The sequence below is a fragment of the Vicia villosa genome, linkage group LG6 (genome assembly GCF_029867415.1).
Source record: "Vicia villosa cultivar HV-30 ecotype Madison, WI linkage group LG6, Vvil1.0, whole genome shotgun sequence".
NCBI classification, from domain to species: Eukaryota; Viridiplantae; Streptophyta; class Magnoliopsida; order Fabales; family Fabaceae; genus Vicia; species Vicia villosa.
The window spans coordinates 136,407,352-136,423,161 of record NC_081185.1 but is presented as its reverse complement, the minus strand read 5'-3'; the positions used below and the strand labels follow the sequence as shown (position 1 = coordinate 136,423,161).

The following is a 15,810-nucleotide window of genomic DNA, read 5'->3' as shown; positions in this document are numbered from 1 at the left end:
TCGATCTCAAGTGAGATCTTTGTTCTAAGCCTCTGAATCCTTCTGATGACTTCGTCAGGTTTGTACTCCCCCACTAACCAAGACATCATAGACCTTTTTAGTTGGTCCAAGAAATAGATGTGCCAAAATTTCATCTGCATCGGGGGTTTGAGAAGAGAGAAAACAACATGGTCATCCCTTTTGAAAATAATTTGTCCAAAAACAAGTCGTTGGATGATGACCGCATCTAGGAGTGGCAAAACAAGCCGCCTGTCCCGCCCGCCGTCCGCCCCGCCATAAGCCCGCCAAAAAACGAGCGCGGCGGGCATGCCCGCCAAGTGAAATGGGCACAAAAATCATGTCCGCCAAGTGAAATGGGCACAAAAATCATGCCTGCCCCGCCAAGATGGCGGGCTTGCCCGCCTATTTTTATTTATATATTTCTATTCATTTTTTTAATAGATTAATAGGTTTTTTACCTTTTAATTAAATTTTTCACTTATTTTTTAAAACAATTTTTTATAAAAGTAACTTTTTAACAAATTTTACTTAAAAAAATATTACATATATTTACAAATAGATATATAAAATAAACCATCAAGAATTAAAATTACTAGAATTAACTAAAAAATAGGGAATTTTAAAGGAGGGGCGGGCTTTGGCGGGTGGCGGGCATTGGCAGGGCGGGCGGCGGGTTTTGACGGGGCGGGCTTTGGCGAGCGGCGGGCCTAAAATCCTAACCTACCCGCCATTTTTGGCGGGTGCGCGGGCCGGCCCGGCGGGCCACGGCCCATTTTTCCACCCCTAACCGCATCCATGATGATGGCCTAGGGGATGCCATGAACACGAATATATACTGAAATTTTTGTGTTTGTGTGTAACAAAACACACTAGAAACCCCAACTTTATAGAAAACCTTAATGAATATGGATCACACATTCTCTGTCACAGAATGTTCCATAGGTATATCCACGAAAGGATCTTAGATATTTTGCTTATATAGATGTACCTACGAAAAATCCCATAATTTTCAAAATTAGAGCCTTCCGTAAATACATAAACTAATACTTGACAACAATTGATTATATTAAAATGTTATAGAGTGCATACATTACACTTTGAAACTAGAAAATACATAAAAAGAACTGTCGCCACCTAAATCTATTGGTGGTTCCAATTTTGACTTTTCCTTATTCGCTTCCTTCTTGATGTTATTCAATCTTTCAAATTCGTGCATCCTATTAACAAAAAGATCTGCCCACGTCTCGGCATCTTTGGTAAGATGAAGCTCCAATTTTGGTGACGTAGGTGGTATGGGGCATCCCGATTTCAAGTAAACTTGCACAAAGTGATTCGCTTTTGAAAGCCATACTATACACACATGCAAGCATTTGAATTTCTAGGCGGTGGAGTGCGGAGTGGGAAAAAGGATTCCGAAAAACTATAACGTGTCAAGTCAATGCATACCATATCATAGATGCAGGTAATAAGATGTCCAATTTCCAGTAATTTCATCCATTTTGACACTGGTGCGTAAAGGCCCATCCAAGGCACAAGAGCTTCGCTAACCGCTTCAAATTTAGCTTCCTCTCCATATAATCGTGTGTACGCTTCTTTATGCGTCTTCAACTCTTGGATGAGTTGATGACAGACAACCGTATGGCTACCCTCTCCATTACCAAGCAACGTCGAGACGTCTCGGTAACCGCAATTACCGTCCCCACAACATCTACAATCTGCTATATGTAAGGGTGCATAAAAACCGGCATCTCTTCGATGAATGGAATTTTCGGTGGAATAGGCACATATTCGAAGATTGTAATTTTTAGTGGAATAGGTGTCGGAGGTGGTTTGCTTATGCGATCTCCTTTGTTTGAACTTTTTTGATATTTTTGAGATTTAGGAGTCGGTGAGTCGGGAAAATTTTTATCGACATGCTCACAATAAGAAGGAGACCATGTAGTTGAGTTGTCATTCAGTGTAGGCTTCAATTTCTTCGGAGCACCCTTTTTCTTAACCGGATGAGATGGCGATTTCATGTCGGTTGTTTCGGAATATCCAATCTTCCCCAATTGTTCTTTGATGTGGAGTTTCATGTTGTCATCGGCCTTCGAAAACCTCTCTTGTATCGCTTCCAATTCAGAAGTAATAGAGATATTCGATTTTTCTCCTTCGACGCAACCATCGTCATCAAAACTAAGTCTTTTCCAATGAGGGATAACTTCGTTCGTTCTTATTAGTTCACCTAGTCTCGCATTTTTAGCAATAACACATGCACACGGGAGACCACACGGGAGACCAATTTACTGTTGCCTAACTTACAATTAATAGAACACGAAATCTAATTTATATAAGCCAAAGAACATGGACTTCTCCACCATATCGAATCCTTCTTAGATTTTATAATGGTAGACAGATACAAAATAATAGATTTCAAATCATCATACCTAAATGATAGGAAATCATACCATAACAAATTTGTCTTTGTCAACATTCTCCAATGCCACATACTCAACAAAGCCCCATTGAACCTTCCGCAATGCTTCACCCTTAACTCTCCCTCTTACTTCAACCTACAAATGTTTTCCCATGCAACCTAATTGATCTTGTTTTTCTAGTCTATCCCGCCCAAAAGAAAAATTCTTTGAATAGATATAATTTCATTTACGACCACTTTCGGCGCGTTGTAAATAAAGAAGAAATAATTAGGAATATTACTCAACACAAAATTTGGAAAAGTAATCCTACAACCCAGGGAAACCTCATGACTATGCCACCTAGATAATCCCTCCTTCGAAGCTTTGTAATTATTGGACTCCAAGCTTCCTTTCTTCTAGGATTAGCGCCCACCATAATGGCAAGACAAGATAACAAAATTGCCCCAACATCACAAATAAGAAACGCAGAAGCAGCCAACGTAAAATCATCTTTGATGTTTATCTCAATAATCTTTGTTTTGATTCACACATAAGCCTGACACTATTTTATATACATATTCTTCCATGACCCATCACAAAGCACTATTGTATCATCTACAAACTGAAGCATTTCGAAATGAATGTCCTCTTTCACCTGAAATCCGAAAAATTCCCTCAAAGTTGAAGCTTTAAAAACCATCTGATCAAGAACTTCCGCTGCTAAGAGGAAAAGGTAGGGGATATATGATCTTGTTGCCTCAAACCCCTACTCACTTCGAAATCTATAGTTGGACTCCCGTTCACTAAAACCAACATTGAGTTAGTAAAAAATATAGCTTTCATCCATTTCATCTGAAGTGATCCAAAGCCCATTATGTTCATGATGAACTTCAAATAATTCCGCAAAACACAATCGTAAGCTTTTTGAAAATCAATGTTAACCAACCAGTACTCCTTTTTATATCTTTTGCAAATTCAATAACTTTATTCAAAACTACTACTCCATCGAGCATTTACCTTTAACGTAAGAAAGTTGATTGACTATTGGATATAAATCTACCCATCACCTTTTTAAGTCTAGACGCTAGCAACTTTGCAAGAACTTGATAACTGCCAAAATATCGTTATTTTGAGTATATATTTGTGCCACTTATCGATTCTATTATTTTGTTTTTGTAATAAAATCCCAACTTTTGTGTAAATATTTGTATACTTGCATTTTGATTTGTTTTATGTACCGTTTGATAGTTTTTTATTCATTCTGTAGGTATTCATTCATAGTTGGAGCATCGAGTAATAAAAACCAAAGGCTAAGCTTCAAGAATGTAATATTTAACAATTCATCAAAGAATAAGGATCAAAATAAGAATGATAAAAATCATCAATTTGGTTGTCATTGAGTCATTGTTAGATACAACATTGAATAAGCTTTCCAACGCTTCAAACCGAACGCAAATCGGAGTTACGATTTTCAAGTTATGACCGAAATAATTTTTCAAGTTGCAGCAGAGTTCGCTTAGTGAGCTTCTACTACCGCTAAGCGAGATTTGTTGGGCAGAATTGTATATTTAGGGAAAAATATTTTTTTAGGATGGTTTTGGGGTATTTGTTCTCAACTCTATCAACCTTCATTTTTTGGTTAGATTAGCCTAGAAAACAACTATGGAGCTTGCATTTGGATGATTAGAGGTGGATTGATCATCGATCGAAGATGAAAAACCGGAAGATTTTTGGTTCATTTCTCCTCCTCTTTGTGTGTCCTCTTTTAATTGGGTTTTTATATGTATTTACTTTGAACTCATGTATATTTGTCGCCCATGGAGTTATATTTAATCTGCTTTACAAATATTTGTCGATTGTTATCTTAGATTTTTGCTCTATCCGTGAGATTTGAGTTGCTATAGAGATATACTTCTTGAGTACTTATCTAGGATGATTATCTGCTAGTTTCTGGACTCTAGAGATAGATTTAGAGTTGACAATCACATGTGTATCCGTCCTTAATGTAACGCCCCGAATTTAATTAATTATTTAATTAAATTGATCGAGGATTTATTCATTGGAATTAGTTGAAGTCGAGGTTTATCGGTATTATTCTAAAGGCGTAATTTGGATTAATATGTTAATTTGAGCAGTTAAGTTTATGGTCGGATTAATTAGTCAGAGAAATACAATTGCGAGTTAGTATTGTTAAAGTTATGGATCGATGGTAAATGTGGAATATTATTGGAAATAATATTCGGTTATGTTGTGTGATTATTCAATTATGTGTGTTATTTGGCTTAATTGAGTAATTAGAGTAATATTATGACTTGGGCCTAAGTGAAACAAATATGACATAAGAGACTGGGTTATGGGTTAAGCCCATTAGTAAGAATGGATAGTAAGAGTTAGGGTTTTAGAGATTAAACCTCATAACTCATTTTGTGGAAAGAAGAGAAAGAAGAGAAAGAAGAGAAAGAAGAGAAAGAAGAGAGGAAGAGAAGAAAGCTATGACATGAAGAGGAAGATCTCCATTGAAGGAAGTGAAGCTTTTGCTAAGGTAAGGGTGGGGTTCTTACTCTCTAAGGGTTGGCATGATGATGTATATGGTGGGTTAGATTGTATGTTATTCTCCATGGAAGTTGTGTGTAGAGATGTTAGGGTTTATGAACATATGTGTTAATTTATGACTTGAAATATGTTTTAATTGACGTTTGATGTTAGAAGATCCATAATATGTGTTGTATTTGTGCTTATAACATGTATTCTATTGTTGTTCATGATGGTTGGTGTTTTCAGCTTGATTTGGGTTGAGTTTAGGGGTTTTGGGATGGGTTTCGTATGCTGTTTTCTGAGATTTGGGATTTTCTGAAATTGCCAGTTCGCGCCGCGAACTACTGTTCGAGCCGCGAACTGCTTGGCAGAAAGTTAGGAATTTTTCAATTCGCTTAGTTCGCGCCGCGAACCCTGTTCGCGCCGCGAACCCTGTTTTGCAGAATTTTTTCTAAACTTTGAAATGATGTAACTTTTGATCCGTAACTCCGTTTTAGGCGCCGTTTGAAGCGTCGGAAAACTAATGCAATGAACTATACCATGATGCAATAAAATGATCCATATGATATAGTTTCCTATTATGTTTATTAGGATTAAGTGATGAACTATGTTGTGTTAACATGTGAAGTATGTTCTTTGCTATGAATCAATGTAACCATGTTGCGGTATAACTTGATGTATGTTTTCCTTATGAAGATACCATGTTATTGAAATGATAATATGTGCCTTCCTTATAATGAGATAATGAGGTATGTGATGATATGCATAATTGATAAAGATGTTGTATGCTATATGTGATTAATTGTGCGTATTTGATATGTATGAGTCGACGACGATGCCATGTGATGAATTAAGAATATATATGTCTTTATTAGGAAGTTAAATATAACGTGTTACGATGATTACTTGAATTAGGGAATATGACGAATTTGTTGATGTTGTTGGTGATATGATGAATTGTTGATGTTTGTTGTTAACATGATAAATTGTTGTTGTTGTAACATGTTGATGTTTGTTGTTGTTGTGCAATATAATGAATTGTTGTTGTTGTAACATGATGAATTGTTGTTGTTGTTGTAACATGTTGATGTTTGTTGTTGTTGTGCAATATAATGAATTGTTATTGTTGTAACATGATGAATTGTTGTTGTTGTTGTAACATGTTGATGTTTGTTGTTGTTGTGCAATATGTTGAATTGTTATTGTTGCTATAACATGATGAATTTGTCGTTGTTGTTGTAGACCCTATGGTCACTATTGATAAGTTGTATTATGTTGATAAGAATTAAGTTGAATAGATGTTGTATGTCGATATGATGTGATGATGTGATTGAGACGTGGTAAATTACTATGATACGGTTATTGCCATAGAACCTTGGCATTGAGTTGATGTTGTTTAGTTGATGTGGTTATGTTGTTTAAGTTGATTATGTCGTTTAAGTTGATTATGTCGTTCAAGTTGATTATGTCATTTAAGTTGATTAAGTGGTTTAAGTTGTGTTTGTGGATGTGCATCATTTGAGTCGCATCCATTGCATTGTTTGAGACGGCCCTTGTGGCAAATGTTTGAGACGGCCCTTGTGGCAAATGTTTGAGACGGCCCAATGGCAAACTGTTTGAGATGGGAGTTTTACTCCAATGGTACCACATGCATATGCATAAGTTTGAGTCACATTCGAGTCGCATTTGAATTGCATTTGAATTGTGTTTGGATTGTTGAGATGACGAGGTGTTTGTTATGACGTGATAATGATATATTTTTGTGACGTATTTGATATCATACTTGTATATTTGAATATGTGATTAATGACATCGTTGCCGTTTTGAAAGTTGTATTGTAATGATAAGTTGTTTTGCGGTGAAACTTGTTGTAAGATGTTATGTGGTGCGAAGTGGTGAAATTATGTATGATCTATATCTCCTATATTACTTATCATGCATTCTTTTATATTGTAAGATATCTCACCCCTTTGCTGATATTTCCCCTACCATGGGAAATGGGCAGGTACTCAAGATTAATCGTGGATGTTCGAGGTTATTGATGTGAAGTCTTGATGTTGCTTTATGGCAAATCGAGTCGGTGTCCATTGCTCTGATACGTAGCACTCGAGGGGGATTAGTCGATTATTACTTGATTGTTGTATTCTATGATGACATTTGTGTTAAGTTGAAATTGGAAGATGTTTATAAGTTTAAGCTGTAAGTGGTGAAAGAAGTTTTGTTCCGAATGCTATGTATCTTTATTAAATGCAATATAAGTATGTTTGTTTGATTAAGTCGAATTGTGACATCCCATCTTTGATGAATATTTTTAAATGCACTCTGATTTTCGCTTATAATTGCGGGGTAGATTTGGGGTGTTACACTTAATGTTTCGGTGTTTGAGTTGTGCGAGAGATCACCGACACGAGAATATGGATGTTCTCGCAACTTTGCGTTAGAGATAACCTTGATTGTGAGTTGTCTCGTAGGTGCTTCAGAAATGAGCACTGAAGTGAGCGATACTAGATGGCATTGACGAGTATTATAGGTGTAGTATAACTGGTCAATAAGTTTAAGTTTGTGAGAAGTAGATTATATGCATGCCTGATAAGCTAATTCTTTTCGAAGAATGTATTTATTTTCTGTTCATATGTTTTATTTTATTTTTTGTTTTTACTTTCAATACATTTTAACCCAAGCTCGAAAACATTGAAACCGTTGAATGACATTCTAACGACCATTCCCTGTGGAGACGATAAATTTCCGAAATAATATTTCCAAACCTTTGTTGCTTGCCCTCTACCGCTTCAACAGAACCCTATATAGATCTATAATATAAGAAAATTAATGGGTGTGGAAAAGTCCAAAATACCCTTATTTGAGTTTTAGCCACCATATTAAAATTGTGGTTTTTTGGTCTTTGTACCATAAAGTTCTTAATTTTATTATTAAAATAATATAACTCTTATATTTTATCAAACTTATCAAATCTCTCTCTATTCTCTATTTTTTTCTCTTTCATCACTTTCTCACTTCTTTCTTCCCAAAAAAAAAACACTATCAATATATAATATAAGAAAATTAATGGTTGTGGAAAAGTTCAAAATACCCTTATTTGATTTTTTGCCACCACATTAAATTTGTGGTTTTTTGGTCTTTGTACCATAAAGTTCTTAATTTTATTATTACGAAAAACGTTATTTTTTATCCAAATATTTTTTATTCAAAAATGGAATAGGCCAAAAAATCTATTATTGATCTAAATATTTTTATAGACAAAAATTTGATATTGATCCAAATATTTTTGTAAATGACACATAAACAAAAATAATATTTGTATATGGAAAAAAATCTATTATTTACGAAAAATTGTATTTATGATCCAAATATTTTTATTCCAAGATGGTATACGGGAAAATAATCTACTATTGAACTAAATATTTTTATATACAAAATTTACTGTTGATTCAAATATTTTTGTAAATGATACCTAAACAAAAATGATGTCTGTATATGGGAAAAAAACTATTATTAATCTAAATATTTTTATATACCAGAAATGGTATTTATGTTCAAATATTTTTTATCCAAAAATGGTATACGGGAAAAAATCTATTATTGATCTAAATATTTTTTTATACAAAAATTTAATATTGATCAAAATATTTTTGTAAATTATACCTAAATAGAAATAATATTTGTATTAATATTTACGAAAAATATTATTTATGATCCAAATATTTTTTATTCAAAAATTGTATACGGGAAAAAATCTACTATTGATGTAAATATTTTTATATACGAAATTTACTATTGATCCAAATATTTTTGTAATGATATTAAACAAAAATGAAGTCTTTATACGGGAAAAAATCTATTATTAACCTAAATATTTTTGTATGGAGAAATGGTATTTATGATCAAATATTTTTTATCCAAAAATGATATACGGGAAAAAATATATTATTAATCTAAATATTTTGATATACGAAAATTTAATATTGATCCAAATATTTTTGTAAATGATACCTAAACAAAAATAATATTTCTATACGGAAAAAATATATTATTTACGAAAAATGGTATTTATGACCCAAATATTTTTTATTTAAAAATGGTATACGGGAAAAAATTTATTATTCATCTAAATATTTTTATATACGAAATTTACTATTGATCCAAATATTTTTGTAAATGATACCTAAACAAAAATGAAGTCTGTATACGGGAAAAAAATCTATTATTGATTTAAATATTTTTATATACGAGAAATGATATTTATGATTAAATATTTTTAATCCAAAAATGGTATACGGGAAAAAATCTATTATTGATCCAAATATTTTTATATATAAAATAATTAATTATTTATCAATTTTTTTTTCTTTTTTAACATTTTTATTTAAAATAAATGATGTATCCAAATTCGCGTAACCGAACAGAACCCGTGCGTATGCACGAGTTTGTTACTAGTTGTTAACAAGACAAATGAGACGATACTCATTAAAGCCTTGAGTATTGTTTGTCTTCGGGATTAATGCCAAAAAAGTTGTGGTAATAGCTTTAGGAATTTTGGCATTAATATGGAATTCAGACACAAACTTGGCTAAATCTCCTTTGATAATTTCCTAGCAGTCCTTGTAGAAGCATAAGCTGAACCCGTCTGGTCCGTGGCTTTTATCCTTAGCCCCCGACCACACCACTTCTTTCAAGAAAATAGCCTCTAAAAAGTGATATCTTCAACCCTTCACTACTTAAAGAAACACTCCCTCCAAAATCGACCTTCTTGAGTTTTGCTCTTGAAAGAAACTTTCAAAATGCTGCTTTACTACCCCTTTCACTTAATCCACATCTTCAACTGTCCATGTGTTTGAAGCCAATCTATAATTTTTATCCACTTATTTCTAAATTTTTGTTTCAAAGCTTTCTTTGATATGCATAACCTCCCACACTTTTTTGGATGCCTACTACCTATGGATACTAATAAAATCTGGGATCTCCATATTATCTTCAGCCACTAATTTATCAAGATTATTAAGATTCTTGATAGCCTCGCCCACCCTTAGCTGAACCGATCCAAGCACATCCATGTTCCAAACTCTCAAACCTTGACGCAATTTTTTTACTTTTCTTTGAAAACGAAAGCAACCATGTCGTTAAATAGAACTAGAATTCCCAAACCTTTGCTACAAAGGTGAAAAACTGATGATTTTAAATTCAACAATTAAAAATTTTAAACGGTTTTGGCCCCCCAATTTACCACCTTGCGTCTGATCCTGATAAGATAATGATAGGATAAGTCCCTTCTGCCTAACTCTTGACAATCAATCTTTCAAATAGCCAATAAATCTTCAGAAATTAAGAATGTGTTGATCCTATTCATTGCACTACCAACTTGATTGATCCAAGCGAATTTCCTACCAAACAAAGGAATTTCCACTAAGTTCATGAAGTCAATGAAATCCTAAAATCTACCATTTCAAACCTATTCACTACTGCGCTAATACCTTTTCTTTCAGACTTCTTTTTAATTGCGTTAGAGTCCCTAACCACTCACCTACCCTCTTTCGCAAATTTACACTTACAATCTAGCAAGTCACTCCGAAGCTGCTTTTTCTTATGAGAAATACACGACAAATAGATACTGACCAAATAAATTGATCTACCTTTTCAACTAACAATCATACCTTTTTCAACTAACAATCATACCCACAAATCCTTCTCCCTTAAAATTGAAATTGAGAGAAATACTTGGTTTCCACTTATTAACAGCCCCTCTGATCATCCCTAAGCCGCTTCAAATTGAGAGAAATCCTTCTTTGCATCCTTCAAACTTCTGCCATGCTAGTCTCTAGCCTCTAAATTATTCACCATTTCAACACAGATCCTCTCGTCCTCCACATCACAAGCAACCGCCTTCTCCCAAATTTTTGATGAAACTTTGAATTTCTTTGATTAAAAAAATCTCCTATTTCCTTGTTCCAAATTCGAATCAGTTCTCCCAAATTTCCGATGAAATTCGAATTTCTTTTATGCCTAAAATCTCCTATTTCCTTATTCCAAATCCAAATCAGTTGTTGAGTCACAACACAAACCTACCCCACCAAAGAAACGCTTTGAGTCTGATTAGTAGCATTTTTGGAAGAGATCGAAATTGAAGTTGAAGCATGTGATGAGATCAATTTGTTTGTTTGTTTAATCTTGGAGGTCGGTGTGGTTCAAAGTACGAGGATTTAGAAACTTTAATTGAATTCTTCTAGTAACCAAAAAAAATTACTCCATCCGTCCCACAATGAGTGACCCATTTGAAATAAAATGATATTCCAAAATGAATGATCAATTTCAATTTCCAATACACCTTTTCTAATTTTACCCTCTAATTAACTAAATAGTTCATCATTTCCAATACATGATAAGGGTACTATAGTAAAAATAATATTATCTTACTTTTTACATTTTTTTTAATCTGTGTAAATTGTGTGCTGGGTCACTCATCGTGGGCGGGAGAGTACCAATTAATCAATCATTTCTTAAATAAATGTTTTTTTTCTGTTTATGTATGCTCATCTTTCACAAGTTACCTGTTAATAAATCATAAAGTAACACTTTTTGTTTTAAATTTTGTAGCTTACATAAACTATTCTAAGTCTTACTATAACACAAATTAGAATGATAATTGATGGAAGAAAGAATGAAATCCATCTCATAACCAAATTTAATTTCCATGTATTAACAAAATTATGAGATTATGATGTTTTGGAACATAATCCCTCTAAGATACCTCCAGAAAAGAGTTAAAGAAAAGAACTAAATGAAATTGTTGATTTGTGCAGCGAAGCAATCTTCAATAAAATTTGCATAGCACCAAATGACAAATAGCAAAGTGAGGTTGCTTAGTGATGGACCTAGCTGCGGTTATGCTTCAAACAGAACAGGCACAGAAAAAACTCACCTTGTTACCGCATGTTATCAACACAAATACCCTCGAGTACAAAGTACATGGAATCCTAACTAGAGAGGGTCTAAATTCTCATGATTGTACAACCAACAATGGTACCACGGCACCGTGTCATTGGAGCTGTTTGGCGCCAAATTGGTCTCTCACTCCCAAGTGTCAGAACATCAACATTCGATAAAGGTTTAATGTCCCAATTCCATCTGTCAGGTCCAATGACGCCCCCAATCATGTATAAATCATCGCCTAGTCCAATCATTGCAAACCCAATTCTCTGTTTAAAATCTGTTGCTGAACTTATAATCTTTTTCCCTTCTCTGTCTTGCTTCATGATAAATCCATTGCTCATAACACAAAGTGCATCCTGGACTACTGCCATTGGACCTTGAAGCCAATCACAGTCCTCCACAATCCATCTAGCCCCTGCATTGTCTAAAACTTGCACCGTTGACATATCCTTGTGCAGTACATGCATCTTTCCACCAATCACTATTCCAGAACAGGCTGAATTATGTGTGCGGTGAAGATCAGGGATTGGAGTCCAAAAATCCTTCTCGGGGTCATATATTTCTGCTTGAGATATTGTTTTTCTACAGCTAGTGAATCCCCCGGCGACAACAATTTTTCCATTTAAAACACAGCATGCAAACATAGAACGGGGAACAAGCATTGAAGCCCGCGGAGCCCACTGTTGGATTATGGGGTCATATGACCAGACTTCATCGGTTGCAAAGCATCCATCGTGATCACCAGTCGATGGATCAACAGCATCACTTCCACCGCCAATGACAAACAATTTTCCAGCTACAGATACGACACCAAAGTGAGCAAGGTGCCTGATCTTTGAGGGAAGAACAGGAAGGGTAATCCAGATATCTCTTAGAGGGTCATACAGTTGCCATACATTCTCTGGATCAAAAGCACAGACACACAAGAGATCCTCAGATGAAGCAATCTCCTGTCGGATTCTTGATATTTCTGGACTACGAATGGCTGCTTTCCAAGAACGAGAGACAACCTCTAACTTTGGGTGGAGGTAAAAGGGAACACGTGCAAGACACCTTATTGCAACAGCATCAGGAAGTCCTTCAATCAGTGCAGACATTATAAATTTATAACCACTGCTACATCTATGTTTATTATGTCTCCACCACTGATGTCACGCTACTACGGAAGGTCCACCTGAAATCACAATATCTAGTAAATAATTTGAAATGAGAAATCAAAATTCAACAGGCCAGAAGAAGAAATAAATTGAAAAACATGGTCACTAGATCAGCATGTACACAGTTTGAATGAAAATTTGTTGTTTGCATTGAACGAATAAGACAATAGGCACATGCAAAGACTCGAAGGATTTCAAATAGTAGATTTCCTTCATTTTAATATAAGATACAAACTCTACAGTATATTTTGCATTGAACGAATCAAGCAGCAGCAGGGATAACAACAAAAGGTGAGAAATTGCATACAATCTATGAATACTGAATATTAACTAATAAGACAATAGGCACATGCAAAGACTTGAAGGATTTCAAACCAGTGGTCCATCCCTCTATCTAATGGTGGAAGCAATATTTCAGAAGCTATTATGTAGACATTACATAATAGCTTATGGCCTACCGGTCAATTAAAGAGAACTGATAGTTTATGATAAAGCCAAAAATGCTTTGTAGAGTGTCTCATACTTTCAACCCAGCAACAGGCTCACGTTTTCTATCATTATTCACAGCATACCTATCTTCTGCAACCCCGCAGATGATTGAGGAAGCATACTTAAAGAGATATTGTTTCTTAATCTCACGCCTTAAAGAAAATGAAACTAATAATTGCTTGAATATTTGAATGAAACTATAACTACTCAGGTTAACTAGTCTGGCCTTTAAAGTTTAATATGCTCTAACTTATGGAAATTGAAGGGAAAAAAAATCTCAACTCAAAATGTGAGTAACGGAGCTAATTATTTGAATCATATGTCATATAAAATCATAAGATTCAAAAGCACAAAAAATATGCCCTTTCCCCAAAGGAAAATGTTAGTTAATGGTTGTTATTTTGTTAATTAGGGGGGAGTTGAACTCATGACTCTTTAACTCCAACCCCATATGCCCTTTCCCCAAACCCCTAAGTCATGTTATCACTCCAAGTGCTGCCGTAATAGTTTTTTATCAGAAATTCACAAAACAACTTACTTCACAATAAATCTCAGAAACCAAAAGCTAAGTTATACGTCACTAGTAAAAAGGAAACATAAAACAGAGGTAAAACCATATGAGGTGAGAGAGTAAGTAAGCAACTGCATGATTGGCTGTGTGAAACCCCTATTTCCATATGATAAAAACATGGAAATGAAAAACGCATTCATTAGTGCTCCTTTAGTTTCATTTCATTCAACAATTTAAGCATATCTGACATGTTAATTGATTTGATTAGAAATGGTGAAAGAATAGTAAGAAACTGGATTAACATCATTGAATTGTGCAATTCAAATAGATGATATGAATAGCACATAATAATACATGTATCCCACAATTTAAAATCATGTATGATCCATCACATGATGGAAATCATCAGCTTGCTGAAATGCACCAAACCGTGTGATTCAAATCTCATCATGCCATTCTAACAACTATATCGAACTCCTATGTTTCAAACACAACAGAGCAACAAATTGCTTTCCCATTTCATAAACCAAAAATGACTTCAGAAGAACATTATGATGCAGCCACTCTCCAGCAAAAGCAAATTTAAAAGAAATATTGATTTGTAAAATCATCAATAAATTCCATATTGAACTAAGAACCGCTCATACCCACGCCAACACAACCACCGAATATAACCGAAAGTAAACCAAGTGCAACGAAAACACAATACATTCATAACAAGCCTAGCATAAACTCAAATAGAAAATCAACAGAAGAACAAAAACAACACCAATTATCAGTATCATCACTACATATTCCAAAAACCAAAGCACACAAATATACTAAAAACCAACAAAAAAATCAAACTCACTTCAAGCAATAATAAAGCAAAGAACATGAACAAACAGGCATAACAAAACCAAACAAAAAAAACCCACAACGTGCGAACTTGTTTTTGGATTCATGAACCACTCCATAAACAACCCTTGGAATCAAAATTGGGGTTCATTGAAGCCCTAACATTCAAAGTAAACAAAGAATCGGGTATTCAATTATATCCTAAATAACCCAAATTGAAGACGAACAACGAAATTTAACAATAATTGAAAACAATAAAGAAAGGGGAAGAAAGATTGTTTACCTGGAAACGAAGAAGAAAAGGAATCGGCGAAGAAACAAAGACAGTTTTGTTTGTTGCAACAAACACAGAGTCAAATGTGAATACGAACGGGCGTTGTGTTGCGTTGTTACTTCCCTTTCGTTTCTCTACGAGATGAGATTTTGTTTGTAATTGAGAAAAGAAATGCTTATTATTATTATTGATTAGATTAGAAGAGGATAATATATATAAATAAATAAATAAATAAATAAATAAATAAATAAATAATATAAATATGAAGATAAATAATAAATCTTGTTGAGTAAGAAAATTAGGGTTATCTTTTTTCTTGCGTGTTCTCTGGAGTCACAGATCAAGAATAATTTTTTGGCATATTCTTAAATTCTTTTTCTCTTTTTTTTCAGTTCTCCTTCATTACACTACACTACACGTTATCGAATCTCGAATTTTCTCAACGTTTTTGTTGTTTTTTCTTGGTCCAAGGGGTTGGTTATTTTCAATTTTATTATTATGAATTTATGATAGCAATTGCGCGTGCAAAACGAATTGGGAGTGTATAACAATCTATAGCTGGAAATGTTGAGATGGATATTGACACTTTAGTTGGTTAGGATCCATTCATTTGTTTAGTCAAACGTGTCGGTAGTTTTTCATATTCACACTTATATATTATGGTGA

The 15,810-nt window shown here is 34.2% G+C and overlaps 1 protein-coding gene across 2 annotated transcripts; it reads right to left on the bottom strand.

The window, feature by feature from the left end:
• Positions 1 to 11,834: 11,834 nt before the first annotated feature.
• On the bottom strand, positions 11,835 to 15,480 carry LOC131610148 (F-box/kelch-repeat protein SKIP30-like). Of its 2 annotated transcripts, none has more exons than XM_058882025.1 (2): positions 15,154 to 15,480; positions 11,835 to 13,065 (listed from the first exon to the last, which is right to left on the bottom strand). In XM_058882025.1, exon 2 carries the CDS (start codon positions 12,971 to 12,973, stop codon positions 11,936 to 11,938), a length of 1,038 nt encoding a protein of 345 aa, XP_058738008.1. In that variant the 5' UTR covers positions 12,974 to 13,065; positions 15,154 to 15,480; the 3' UTR covers positions 11,835 to 11,935. The 2 variants fall into 2 exon arrangements, with proteins under 2 accessions (XP_058738008.1, XP_058738007.1); XM_058882024.1 differs by having other exon boundaries at positions 11,835 to 13,050; positions 15,154 to 15,419.
• Positions 15,481 to 15,810: the final 330 nt, after the last annotated feature.